At 37.1% G+C, this 15,003-nt stretch overlaps 1 protein-coding gene across 3 annotated transcripts in view; it reads left to right on the top strand.

Annotated features, from left to right (window-relative positions):
• The first annotated feature begins 2,368 nt into the window (after nucleotides 1-2,368).
• Nucleotides 2,369-15,003, top strand: part of LOC111049148 (toll-like receptor 6) — a 114,917-nt gene continuing 102,282 nt past the window's right edge. For all 3 annotated transcript variants that reach the window (XM_039432816.1, XM_039432817.1, XM_039432818.1), the window contains exon 1: nucleotides 2,369-6,297. In XM_039432816.1, coding sequence (XP_039288750.1) covers nucleotides 2,381-6,289 — 3,909 coding nt within the window. In that variant the 5' untranslated portion in view covers nucleotides 2,369-2,380 and the 3' untranslated portion in view covers nucleotides 6,290-6,297. The remainder of the gene's footprint in view (nucleotides 6,298-15,003) is intronic.

Genomic DNA, 15,003 nt, shown 5'->3' with positions numbered 1-15,003 from the left:
GTGGAGTAGATTGATCATGAAAATCTCTACAATTAATGTTCAGTAACATTTTCACCTAAAATTGAAAATAAGCTTTAAATTCGAGAAAATGTGATTATTCAATTGCAAATTATTGTTGATTCTATTAAATCATCCACTATGAAGAGATAGCAGACCTCATGTGTGTCTCCAGCGTTATTGCCCTGTCACCAGCTGGCTCAAATCTTTGAATAGTAGACTTGAGATGCGCGGGAACACTAGCGTCAGGTGATCAATTTTCATAACGGCAAGGAAAGTTGTGTGAGTGCGCCACACCAGATTTTTAATTTTAAAAATTTAATAAATTCTAAAAATATACTATGGGACAAAATTTTATTAAGTAAAAATTCGATAACTAAGTCATGTCATAGAGAAACAATAGCGTAAGATTGATTCGCTATTGATTACGCTATAATTACGCTATTGATTACGCTATTAATTCTCTATGGTGCTGCTTTCCACTGATTTTTTTGTTCTGTCGGGTTCAAAAGAAAGTGAATGGCCTATATTGGTAAAATGGAAATCTGTTCATAGTTCAAACTTATTGAATTAAAAATAAGAATCTACTCCCTGGAACCGACTTCACTTTGATTGAATTCACTGAGCAATTTCTAATTTGATTTCATTAAACATAATTTGACAGCAAACTAACTTGAAATAACCTACTTGTCTGTATTTACAGTACTTGACTTGATGGGATAATTTTATACAAGTCAAGAGACACATAGAAATAAAGCAGAAAATTCAAGTTCAATATGCAACACACACTACATTGCAGCACATCGCAACTCAACTGAACTCAGATGAGTGCAACCAAAGATCAAGTAATCACAAATAAACTAACAGCCTTTCTCTCATCTGCGATACAAATATGGGTTGCATTGTAGTGAGTATGATTGTGTTTTAGGTGTCGTGACAAAAGAGCTTAACCTCACTGATAAATCAAATTGAGATTGTCGAAGGGATTTTCACATTGATTCTTGTTGGACTTTTGTTGAATATTTTTCGGAATTAAAGATTTTTTATTTTCATAGTGTGTGCCTTGTATCTTTCTTGTCCTCCATATTTATTCCTTTTATTTTTAATTTGTTCTTCAACTTGCTCAATCACAGAGTCGCTCGAATGCGTGATTGTGCAGTACTTTGTTTATAGTGAGATTCACATCAATGTTAGCATTTGTTGAATGGAGAGCATAAAGTGATGCTGATAGTTTGAAGCTAATCTCATTACAATATTCAGTGCATTAATTACAAAACCATGTAGAATTGAAGAATTATCAATTACTCTATCTCCAATATTCTTTCTATTATTCAAGAGAGTAGTAGGAGGTGCAATTGAATATTATTGTACTATGTTCCTTACATATTTATCTTAATACTGTATGGTGATTAAGTGGGAATCAATCCCAATCATTTAGCGTTTTTTACAATCGCTTATATTAGATAGAATACATGTTTTCGGCTTGATACTCTAGTTGAAAGGATGACTGCTTGAGTCCTAATCTAATAATTGGCATTCATGAACCTAATTTTCCTTCCCGATGATTCAGGTCACACCAGAAGCTTGAGGTTTATTTTTATCTCATAATAATTACTTTCTATTACAAATGAACAATGTGAGGTTTGCTGTCATTATCAGAAAAGGCATATTTAAATTCACAATGATGGTAAAACCACATAGTAAATGTCTTGTCACACGTATAAGTACTGTGGTAGAGCCAAGAGAATTTCAATGATAATTCAATCATCTTATTAATGATCTCTTTGATCTGTAATCTCTCAATATGAAGATAAATTATAAATGTGTTGATGATTCATTCATTTCCCTACTAGTGAATGTAACAAATTTTTATTATAATTGTGAACACCTGGATGTATTCATTCTATACTTACATTCACATTTGCTTGATTTACACTTTTTGCTTGCATTTTATACTCTTCGGTTGGTTGACAGTTGACACCATCCTCATACCAAAATCTAATGAGTAATGAGCACAAAAATAACCAATCCCCGTGACTCGCTCGTACACTTAGTGTCCAACCTGGTGTTCTACTTTAATACTGTGTTCTTAGTAACTTCACTTGCATGAAATAGAAAAAAGTAAGCATCAAATCAACAAAAACAGAACCTCAATTATTTTCGCATGCACTCTTCCAATCATTTCTCCATCCTTTGCGCACTCCCTGACGCGCACTCACCACCCTTGATTAGAATTCAGGATGCAGGAGCCGAAGCCACTCCTTCCTTCCGGCGATCCGCGAGCAGCTGCCACCTGGTGGCCGAGCCTGGAGTTAGAGCGCTCCGTGCTCCAGCGCCGAAACTTTCCAGACTTCAGTAGTACGCGCGACGCGGTGCAGTAAGGATGGTGCGTCATCCTCTTGTCGCCTGGCTGACTGCCACAGTCGCCGTCCTCAATCTCGTATCCGCGATCTCCGAGCCTGATTGTGAGTGGAGACGTGTGTTGACGTCCGACGAAGAGCCTCAGGTTCGCGTTTCTCTAGAGTGTCGTCTGCGTACAGTTGCTTCCGCCGACTCAGTGCTCGCAAACTTGACCCAGGCTCAACTGGACATGATTACGTCTCTAAAAATCGAGTGCAACGATGTGTTTTTCTTTGAAAGTTCTCTCGAACATGACAGCCCGGTTGTACAGTTAAAATCCCTTCGTGAATTACAACTGGAGTATTGTAAAATCCGTTTTGTGCCGGCCGCAGTGTTACGCGAATCACGTGACTTACGTTCGTTAACTCTACGCACACACAACACTGACTGGTCAGCTATGACCATGGAGCTGCACTCTGATAGTTTCCGTGGACTACCGCAACTGAAAACCCTGGATCTATCGGAAAACAACATTTGGACAGTGCCTAGTGAAGTGTTTTGCCCGTTGTACGCTCTTTCTCAACTCAACCTGTCCCGCAACCGTCTCCAAGACGTCGCTGAGTTGGGGTTTTCCGACTGGGGCGAAGGACCCACCGCTCCCGGTAAGACTTGTAACGTAGGTTTAGAGGAGTTGGATTTGTCGCGTAATGAACTAACCTCAGTACCCGATAACGCGTTCACAAGTCTCAGAAGTTTACAGAAACTTCTCCTACAAGAAAACGCGATTTCCCAGTTAGCTGACCGTGCTTTCGTTGGATTAGTTTCGTTACAACTCCTTAACGCTTCCAGCAACCATCTCCTAGCTCTTCCTCCAGAACTATTCCAATCCTCCCGTGATCTGAAAGAAGTCTACCTCAACAATAACTCAATCAGTGTGTTGGCTCCTGGTTTACTCGAAGGACTGGACCAGCTTCAACAGTTGGATCTCTCCCATAACGAGCTTACAAGTTCTTGGGTGAACCGTGATACTTTCTCAGGGTTAGTTCGTTTAGTTGTGCTGAATTTGGGACACAACCGTATCTCACGTGTGGACTCACATCTCTTCCAAGACTTGTACAGTTTGCAGATGTTGAATTTGGAGCACAACCACATTGAATCTATTGCCGAAAATTCGTTCAAAACGCTGAACAATCTCCATGCTTTGACTTTGTCACACAATCGTTTAGTGAAAGTTGAAGCGAATCCTTTCAGCGGACTTTATGTGTTGAATCAGTTGTTTTTAGATCATAACAAGATTGAAAATGTTTCTGACCGTGCTTTTGAAAACTGTTCAAATTTACACGATTTAGGATTGAGTGGAAATATTTTGACAACAGTTCCCGAAGCGGTGAAACGGTTGACGTTCTTGAAAACGTTGGATTTGGGTGAGAATCGTATCCAAAGCGTGGACAACAACACATTCCAAGGATTGGACCAGTTGTACGGGCTGAGACTGATCGAGAACGAATTAGTGAATATTACCAAGGACTCGTTTTCGTCGCTAGGTTCGTTGCAAGTGTTGAATTTGGCGTGCAACAAAATCGAACACGTGGATAAGAATGCGTTCGGCACTAGTCCGACTTTGCACGCTGTGCGTCTAGATGGCAACAAATTGAAGGATATCAGTGGTATGTTTGTGAATCTCCCGGGATTGGTGTGGTTGAACGTCTCCGATAACAGACTAGAGTGGTTCGATTATGCACTAGTTCCACCGAGTCTAGAATGGCTGGACATGCATAACAATAACGTAGCTGATTTGGGAAATTATTTTGATCGCCGCGGTGATATAAAAATCAAAACACTGGACGCTAGCTTTAATCGTTTGGCGGAGGTTGGTGACACTTCGATACCCGACAGTGTTGAAACAGTACTCTTGAATGATAACCTCATCAAAAAGTTGAAACCCAACACATTTTTGAAGAAAGCTAATCTAACCAGTGTCGCATTGTATAACAATTTGTTAGAAAAATTTGAATCCAGCGCCCTGGCGTTAGATCCAGTATCGGAGGATCGTCCTTTACCTCAATTCTATTTGGGAAACAACCCGATTATCTGTGATTGTTCCTTGGAGTGGCTACAACGAATCAACCAGATGAGCCACATGAGAAGACATCCGAGAGTGATGGATTTGGACTCTCTGACTTGTAAACTCTCTCACAGTCGAGGGTCACCTCACCGTCCTCTCCTGGAACTAAGACCCTCCCAGTTTCTGTGTCGCTACGAGGCACACTGTTTCGCTCTCTGTCACTGCTGTGAGTTTGACGCATGTGACTGTGAAATGACGTGTCCTCCCAACTGTACCTGTTACCACGATCATACATGGTCCGCGAATGTTGTTGATTGTAGTAACGCAGGATACCGTCATGTTCCCTCAAAAATCCCTATGGATGCTACCGAGATCTACCTGGATGGTAACGATTTGGGGGAACTTGGAAGCCATGTGTTCATCGGGAAGAAGAAACTGGAAGTCTTGTATTTGAACAACAGCAACATACAGTCGTTACATAATAGAACGTTCAACGGATTGACTTCTTTAAAGATACTGCACATGGAGAACAATAAACTGAAAGAGTTAAGAGGATTTGAATTAGATCAGTTAGAGAATCTTGTTGAGTTGTACCTAGATCATAACGGTATCAAACAATTAGGAAACGGAACGTTCACCAACATGAAATCCCTACAAGTATTGAGGTTGGAGGAGAATAGTATAATCGATTTTTCGCCCTGGCACCAGTTGTCAAGCGACAGTTTGTCAAGTATTTCGCTAGAAGGTAACACATGGAACTGTCGGTGTGAGGACGCCGATTTACTGGAGGCGTGGTTGCGAGACAACGCGGACAGTTTGGTGGCGAACAAACCCCTCTGCGAGACCGGTGAGAGTGTGCAGGAGAGCGTTCGTGCCTGCAGACAAGGACGAGCTGCAGTGTCAGCAGTTCATAGAGACTCCTTCGCCCCTACCATCTTACCACCAGCGCTAGTACCCTTTCTAGCAATCAGTCTAGTGTTTTTCATTGTGATCTTCATGATAACCACGTTAGCCTTCATATTTAGACAAGATTTGAGTCTGTGGGCACACGCAAAGTATGGAGTGCGAGTGTTTGGGGATCAGAACGACCCGCAAGACGATCGTCTCTACGATGCTTACATGGTGTACAGTGTGAAAGACGAGGAGTTTGTGACGCAAGTCCTAGCGGCTAGTTTGGAGCGGTCAGGGTACAATCTGTGTCTACATTACAGGGACTTGCAAGTGATGAGTCCCGCATATTTGAGGGATAGTGTGTTGGGAGCGTCCGACGCGTCCCGAAGGGTAGTTCTGGTACTTTCGCTGAGTTTTCTCCAGCATGAGTGGGAGAAACCCGGGTTCAGGGCCGCCTTACAAGCGTGTGCCGAGCGTACGAGGCCGGGCAAACTGTTGTTAGTCTTGTTAACCTCGGATTCGTCGTTAGACGCGGATCTGCAGCTGCAAATGCTGTTGAAGTCGTGTGGTAGAACCCTGTGTTGGAGGGACAAAAGGTTTTGGCAGAAACTGAGGTACTCGCTGCCAGACCCCCGGTGCAAGCCGACACTTCCCAAGGGGGGATGTTGTGAGTCGGTGACCGGGGCGGTGTTGAAACAGGCCCGATATTCGGCCACCCCCACAGTGGACTCGTGGTGTGCGCGGATGTCACCCGCCTCCCTCACCACCCAATCGGCCGCAGTCACGCAGTCGTCGACGGTTTCGACGACCTCGACGTCCGAGGAGTCGTCGCAGCGGACTGTCACCGACGAGGAGGATGATCCGCACAGCTATGTGTCGATCGACGCCTGTCACCCGCACCCGCATGCACACAGGCCAGCGCCGCATCAGCATCTCTACACAACGATACCTGATCCCAGTTATGCACCGGGTCAGGGGAGGACCTACTTTGTATAGAAATTTAGGTAAGTCGAGAAATTTGCATTAAAAAAGTCTATTCTAAAGTCATATTTAGATGATAAATGTTGCTAGTAAGTTAAAAGTAATGCTAAATGTATTCTAGGTATGTCCGAGGTATAAAACTACTTATTACCTACAAAAATTCAAGTGTTTAGGAACTAGGAAACTATGAATTTGCATGTAAAAAGTCAATCATCATTTCAATTTTAGATGAAAAATATTCTGTCCAAAAACTCCAAAAAATCTTGGAAATATTATAAAATGCTATGGAAGAGACTAAAGTCAATTTTAATCATAATAATTGGATTAGAAAGACGTGCCTACACATAATATATAGGTTTTGGACGGAAATTCATAGAGATTTAGGTGTATAAAAATATTTGTGAATCTTTATGTACTGATAAAGTCTTCTTTACTTTTCTGATAATTGTAAGCATTCTCATACTGTCTGGTGAAAAAATAGGACCTCAACATGAGAGAAATAAAACTAAGCTAAAACATCCACAATACAATTTCATTCTACAAAGTTTATGTATAAAACTGAAGATAGAATACCTAAGAAATTTACGAATTCCAATGCAAAAATGCACTACTTGTTGTTCAGAAACTGGAGGTAAAAGTGTGAAATCCAGAAGAAATTATGAATTCCCATGCAAAAATTCACTTTATTTAAGAAGATTATTCACCCGTGAAATGATAAACACAATTTCATGTAACTCAATCAATGTTTGATAAAGTCAGTCAACAAAAACATTTTATAGTATGTAATCTCTGTACTAACAGATAACAGATTGAATGGAATGCCTTGGTTTCGAAGGAGAGATAGATGATATATTTCTGCTCTTAGTAAACTGGTATTTAGATTGGTAGGTGTCGAGAGTTCTCAAGAGTTGGCCTACAAATGAAACATATCAGAACAGATCACCACAACTCATATAATAATCCATAATTATATTTGCGATAACGATTTCGGATTTCACTGCTTCTCTCATAAATAAATAGATTGGACCTAATCATACAATAATCTTCATTATTAGCAGCATAGCTGCTCATAAACATTGATTCCACTGTCAACATATTTAACAAATTGACATCTTGTCTGTAATGATCAATAATTTTAATATATCTAGAAAGAGAAATAAAAAGAAGTAAGTTTGAAAGTGGAAAGTCAATGGCAATTAGCGTTTTATCTCATAGGTTACTACAAATTATTAATGACTATAATATCTCACACTTATACTATTATTCATAGTAATGAATATTTAGGCTACTTACATTTAGATAGGTTTGGAAGTAAATAATTGCATACCTCTTAGAGAAAAGCTGAGAAATCTGACAATTAACAAAGAATACGTTTTAAATAAGATTGATTCGCAAACTGAATCAACTTTCTCGTTCCATACCACTATTGAAAAATTAATAGGTAATATAATTCTTCAATAAACATACAGGATGCCATGAATTTTCATTCGCCTGTATTCTATAAGAAAACACAATATCTACCATTCCATACGGTAACTTGAATAATATATTCTCTATGAAAACAATATCTACTACCATATTCTGTACGGTAAATAAAATATATATTCTCTATTCACCAAAATTCCAGGCTTACTTACCGTTGGTCAATTTGTAATCACAATCATGATAACTTTCGTTACAGAATTTCTCCTACACGAGTACATTACAGCTATAAATCTTTCATTGGCTGTCTAAAACAGTGAAACTAATTGGTAATCATTTGAGAAAACGTCTTGTGCGGTTAGAAAAACAAATTGAATTTTCAATTATTCAGGTATTTGAGATTTATTGCGCTGTATCCACATAACGTCTTTCGAGTCCCTGTTACCAGTTACGGTATTTTTGAATGGCACGTTAAAAAAACAATTTTGGGGAATCGAAAACAACCCAAAACGATTCTGGTATCGGGAAACGAACGTATCCCAGTTCTAAATTTTTATGGGATGTAAAATGTTTGAGAACATGAACTCTACGAAAGAGAAGATTCGGCTTTATCGGAGAGAAATAAAAACAAATCCTGATGACAACAGAAAGAGGAAAGAGAAAAAACTGTTAACGAAACTTGTTCTAGGAATGCGGCAACAAAGAGACGTTGTCCTCTGTGTGAAGAGGATGAAGAGATGAAGGAGATGGGAGAGTGAAGAGGAGAGAAGAAGTGATGGAGGAACTGGTTTGGAACAAACGTTGTGCGTTTTGGAAGAGCGTTTAGGAATTGAATTGAAAATGAGATAGGATAGACACGGGACAAGTTGGTGTTTGCAAAATACTGTAATGCAAAACTAACCAAAATAATGGATAAGAGACTCATCTTTTGAATACTGTAGTTGACATTTAGTTTATATTATTCTTCCATGGTACTATCATTTTTCAAGATACTATTATTTCAGTTTAAATTGAAATCAAGGGCTCGTAAGCGGGAGGAAAAATAAGCTGTTTTGCGTTTCAGACTTTGGAGACAAGTTTCTGAACACAAATTAAAGTTTCAGGACACGCTTTCTAATTCTGACACAGGTTCACAAAGTAGGAAACTGGCGTTTTATTTTAGCTCTTATCTTCACCTATATTGTTTATTATTGAGATTTACCACCACTCGTTGGATTTCATTTTTTTTCAAGAAATTGGGAATAGAAGCGCAAAAACTCACCCAATAAAAAATTAATTTTAGCTTACTTTTTTTCACAATACTTGAAAGGTTTCTTCAACATTATATATACCATTGATATTACCATTTTATGATTCGGTGTACATATAGAGATTTTGACCCTCGAAAAGTAGGAGAAACACAATTCTATCACAAACTTCATCGTATAAAATAAGCCTCAGCTTTCCTATCAATTGTTATACAATAGCAATCTATTTTAAATTACTTCAAGAATCAAGGCTCAAGCATTTAGTCCAACACTTGAAATTTCATTCAAGCCAAACAGTTTTCGTGCACTCCCAACACAATTTTTCTTAGTGATTTAAGAGTAATCCCTGCCTTATATTGTTATATAACTTCAATCCGTCATATCTTGAAACTCTACTTATGTACTAAACCTAGCAAGTTTCATTCGCAAAAACCAAACCACTTGAAACATTTCTAAACTTGAAAAAGTTTTCAAATATTACAGATTCAGAATTTATTACAGATTACAGAATTCATTTTATCCTATAATTATATTAATACTCTTGTGATTACATGTAATTCATTTATGATTATGCATATACTGTACTTATAAATAATATACTAATTTACGGATTACATATAGCGAACAATTTAGAAATGTTGTGGTAGTCATCCATATTGAATTAAATTGTTCGGTACGTAGGCATATCAACGACAATTTCAAGGCATTTATTCCTGAAAAAAGCATTTAATGAGAATACTTAAATGTATGTTTTCTCTATGTAGAGAGTATATTCAGTTTTACATAATATACTGTATCTATTTTACAGTTTACTTGGCCTACACTCTACAAAGCCTGTTGCGTTGCAAAATAGTAGTCACCTACTATTTAAGTAAGTGTCCAGGACACTTTTCAGTTTCTGAACTTATTTCCTGTATTTTTTCAATTTTCCTTTTCCCCCTCCTGATAAAACACCCCCATCCGCCATCCCACACACAGGTCGCATGTAGCGTAAACATGGCTTAACCCCTTCTCACATACATTCCCCTATTATAACGTTTAATTTTCAGCGTTTACACTTTAACGGCCCAAGGGTAGAAGCTTCGTTGAATTTACACACTTCTGTTTGCCAACTCAAGACATTTGATTACATGGCCATGCAATATTTAACGCACGCAATAAAGTTTCGTACACGTTTTGTTGAAGTAAATTGAGGTTTTCTGCCATTTCATGGTTGGTTTTTCGTTATTTCACTCACTTTTCAAGTCTTTTTCGACTCTTAACAAGCTGAATCTTTGATATATTGTATCCATTCTTTCTCAGTGTTTCAATATCCATCTGTTTATCTAATCTTCAGTTTCGCCTACGTTTTTTCCAAGTTCAACATGAGATTTTCTTCATTTTTCGGCAGTTTTCTCGTTATTTCATCACTTACTTTTCAACTATTATTCCACTCTTAACAAGCTCAATCTTCAATATGTTGTATTTATTCTTTCTCAGTAGTACGATTTTACAAGTTTCATCAATTTATTTTTCATTCCGTTAACTTCTTGATTTTCTATATCCTTTCTCATTGGATTAATTTTCTATCCGTTCTAACAATTTATTCTTACTTAGTTCCAATTTCCACCACGGAGAGTTGAGCAATGTCTCGAATGACTTTCTTAATTACTCTAAGAAAGACTTCCCAAGACTTAACAAATTACTTTGTAGTGTAAACTTTCTCAACTATCTACTGCTTTTCAAGAACTCGATCCTTGCTGGAAATGCTGCAATCAAAAAATAATAATAATGTATCAAAATTAGGAATGTGGGTGACAAAAGAGTTAATAGTAAATAGAACCTGAAGAAGATTGAACTAGAAGTTGGAGATAATATCAAGTGTATTTATGATATATATCTATAATCTATAAATAAAATAAAATTAACAGGAAACTCAATAGAGAAATTTTCTTCTCGTAGAAGAAAAATAACAAGTAAATGAAGATGATAGTGGACTAGGGGTGAACATATCTTGGTGTGGAGGTTATAGAAGAGTTCACGTTGAAAGAGAAACTTAAAAGAAAATTAACTAGAAGTTAAGGGTGGCAAGCCGAACTAGGGGTGAAGCTATCATGGTCACACGTTGATAAAATATGTGGAACACTATGGTAGTACATGTATTTATTTAGGACAGTCTACTGCACCTGAATATACATCAGGGGTTTCTAGGCTAGCGATAATTTGTATACCTGATCCAAAGGGCTGCATGTTTATTTTTTCTCGACTTGTCTATTTGTTCACTTCCATCTTCTTCTTCTTCTTCTTCTTCTCTTCTTCTTCTTCTTCTTCTTCTCTTCTTCTTCTTCTTCTTCTTCTTCTTCTTCTTCTTCTTCTTCTTCTTCTTCTTCTTCTTCTTCTTCTTCTTCTCCTCCTCCGTCTTTTGCTTCACTTTTTCCTTTTTTTTGGTCACTCTTTCTGAAAAGGTGTGACATTGTAACTGTTGCTTTGACTAGTTAGGTTTACTTTCAACTGTCAGCATTCCTTGTAAATAAAACCATTGCTTGCCATCCAACTTATGCTGAAAGTTTAAAGTGAATCTCTCCATAGAATAGTTGTGGGGTTGCTAATTACAACTCTTTCGTCTTTCCCACGAATGGTGGTGTTCCTACCTACTTTACCTACCTTACCTACCTACCTTACCTACCTACCTACCCACACCCTAGATTTTTTCCAAATACTGTGTGTCTTTTCTCTACGGTTGTATCTTTTTTCTTCTTCAACTGTTGCTTCTTCATTTTTTTTTTTTTGCTCTCTTATACAAACTCTCGTGGATTGTGTGAAGTCGTTGTTAAAATTTGAGAGTGCTTAATTGTACTTGGAGGAAAGGAACCACCCACCGCGAAAAATGTAAGAGTCAAAATATCAAATACTATTGAAACTCCAAAGTAAGATATAGAACATAGAGAAAAAATATTTATTATCTCGTAGTATCATTATTTGGCTCTGGTCAACACAATATTCTAAAGACTATTTCCTGAATTCTATTTTCTAAAGGCTTTCATTCTACAATCTACTGCAATGTGGATTAATAATATTTATTTTTTCATGCATTTAGCATAAATTAGAATTCGAATCGTTTTGGGCTTGAATAATAATGGTTGGACAGATTTAGATGGAAGGTTGCCAACCAAACAAACGATTGAGCTGAAAGAAGAAGAAGAATGGTTGAATAAATAAATGTTTGATTGATACTAAAAATACTAGAAATAAATTATAATAATATTCACAATTCTTCTCATTCAATACACTTACCAAGAAATATTCTCCTATTATAGGCTGATTTTTTCCAATTTCAAAAGCTTGAAATCCATCTTCTCCTTATCAAACATTCCTCACACTGCTCTTCTCGTGGTTCTCACTCCCCTCTTTTTCAAACTAAAAATGGCGTCGTCCACCCATCTTGTTATTGCTATTTGACATTATTGCTGCAGCAAAAAGTTGCAAACTTTCTTCGAACTTGTTCAAACTATTCTACTAAGGGGGCAACTGTTCAAAAGTGCACCAGTGGCCGGGGCTATTAAATTCAACTTAGAGGCAATACACAGAACAGCAGAGCAGACCAGAGCAGGGCTTGACCTCAAATCTTCAACCATCAAGTTTTTCGGGCATTACTCTATTGATCACATTTTACTCCTCTACATCATCATCATCATCATCATCATCATCATCATCATCATCATCATCATCATCATCCATCATCATCATCATCATCATCATCATCATCATCATCATCATCATCATCATCATCATCGCCTTCTTCTTCTTCTTCTTCTTCTTCTTCTTCTTCTTCTTCTTCTTCTTCTTCTTCTTCTTCTTCTTCTTCATCATCATCATCATCATCATCATCATCATCATCATCATCTTCTTCTTCTTCTTCTTTTTTTTTTCTTCTTCTTCTTCTTCTTCTCATCCTTCTCCTCCTCCTCCACCTCCTCCTCCTCCTCCTCTCCTCCAGTCTTTTTCTTCTTCTTTTTTGAGACAGAACAGTATCAATATATTGTAAGATGTACACAGATTTATACAAATGATAACATACTTTAAACAAATTTTGTATTATGTGATTGCTGTTTCGATTACATTAAGTTAGGCCTACTATGATTTGGTTTTGCGCAACCATTTTTACAATAATCTCAATCAATAAATAATTATTTCCTTGCTATTGATTTCATTCAAATTAAAAAGAAAATTTCTTATCAAGTATTTGCTGGTAGAGGATATCATTTTGAAATAAAAAGCAATTTACGTGCACGAAATTTTTGAGTGATCCGGTTGAGAGAAAGTAAGTGAGATATTCACTTCACACTGTCAGTATTTGTTAAATTGGATGTGTTAGTGTTGTTTATGAAGGAAAGCGGACAGTTTGAAGTGAATCTCACCAAAGAAAATAATAGCAATGCTGACTGAATTACATTAGAGAGTGTATCATTACAACAAATTTTCTCACGTGAAGAGAGAGCCTGCAAGCAAAATATGATTGACACGCATATTATTTCCTACTTCTTCTCTCTCTACATCGTATTTTAATTCAAATCTCCTCTCTTTTTCTAAAATATTCTACATATTTTCTATGCTACTCTTTCTATTCTCACGTACAGTTGTCATTTGTCAATAATTTTGACGTAGACTTTCAACGGATCCAAAACCCATCATCACGTTTGGACCACTATTATTAACCAGATAAACAGGCCAAGTTATTGCCAAAAATTACCACCATTCCAATATTAGGTTACAGAACGAAGACAGCCAATCAGAATATTATCGCAAGATTGAATTTCAAAAGTGATTGAATATAGCTCAAAATAAATGTTTAACTGTTGATATATTGTGAAAATTTTGTGTGGTCGTTGGATTTCAAATCATAACTGCTCAACACTGTGGAGATCATAATGATATTCAGTTCAATTGAGAAAAAATCAGTCTAATGGAAAAACATTAAAATAAATAATAGTTATTTCATCAACATTCTTTCATCTAATATTTGATTTGAACTGGTTCTGTGATATGTTTTGATAAGGAACCTATCACTTTAGCTTGATGGAATTAACAACTAAATTCTATAAAAATGGAAGGAGATTAGATATTGGATTGGATTTCACAAATCCTAGAGTTTTATTTAATAATCATCATAATCAAATTTTATCAGCATTCTTGATGTAGTTTGCCAGAATCTTCTAAACATTTGATTGTATTTCAATAATCAGGTTACAAAACATCAGTATTATTTCTGAGAGTTTTCTCAAATGAATTGGAACTATTTTCAAACGATTTGCCACCAATCTGTCCTAGCTCAATGAATCCTTTCTCTTTTCAACCATTTTATCCTCTGAAAATACAACTCATCACGTGGAACTAATTCATTTATAGAAGGGTAGCCGATAAAATTGGACCCCATTTTTTGCCAATGATTCATATGATAGTAGTACGCATTTATTAATTGAAGATTTATAGTGCACGAAGACCGACCACTTGTGTACCGAAAGCCATTGAATTCCTATTGAAATAGGGAGTCATATTTTTAATGGAGCGCAAAAAATGAGCCTCAAAATATGAACGAAGAAGGAAATTGGTACTTGGATCCTTTTTTGCCCCGAGGGCCCTGGCCCAACGGTTAATAATAATGATAAGTAGACATACAATAGAAAGGGTTGGCTGTTTGCGAGAGATATAGGTATATATTACCTTGTAATATATATTAACCTTGGGAAGTTTAGTGGTTGGAAAGACTTGTTCAAACGGTGGTTTCCTCTTGGATTCCGTATATTTGTTGTCAGTAATTGAAAAGGCCTATTTACCGTGTGTTTACTGAGGCGTACTTACACCATGCCAGGTAGAAACCAACACTGTCTAGTTTCCGTTTTTTACCAGCATTTTCGAGAGGATTCTCCAGTCCATTGTTGGGTGACAGCCATTGTGAAAAGAGTTGAGAAATTGCTCATCTGTGTGAAAATTAGTAGATGAAATATATTTAAATATTTGAGGTTGAACGATTGCACGTGCTTTTTCAAAATCCTGTTGAATACTATTGCGAGTGAATGATTA

The sequence above is a fragment of the Nilaparvata lugens genome, chromosome 7 (assembly GCF_014356525.2).
Source record: "Nilaparvata lugens isolate BPH chromosome 7, ASM1435652v1, whole genome shotgun sequence".
NCBI classification, from domain to species: domain Eukaryota; kingdom Metazoa; phylum Arthropoda; class Insecta; order Hemiptera; family Delphacidae; genus Nilaparvata; species Nilaparvata lugens.
Note: the sequence above shows the minus strand (reverse complement) of the source record. Positions and strands in the feature narration are given on the sequence as shown.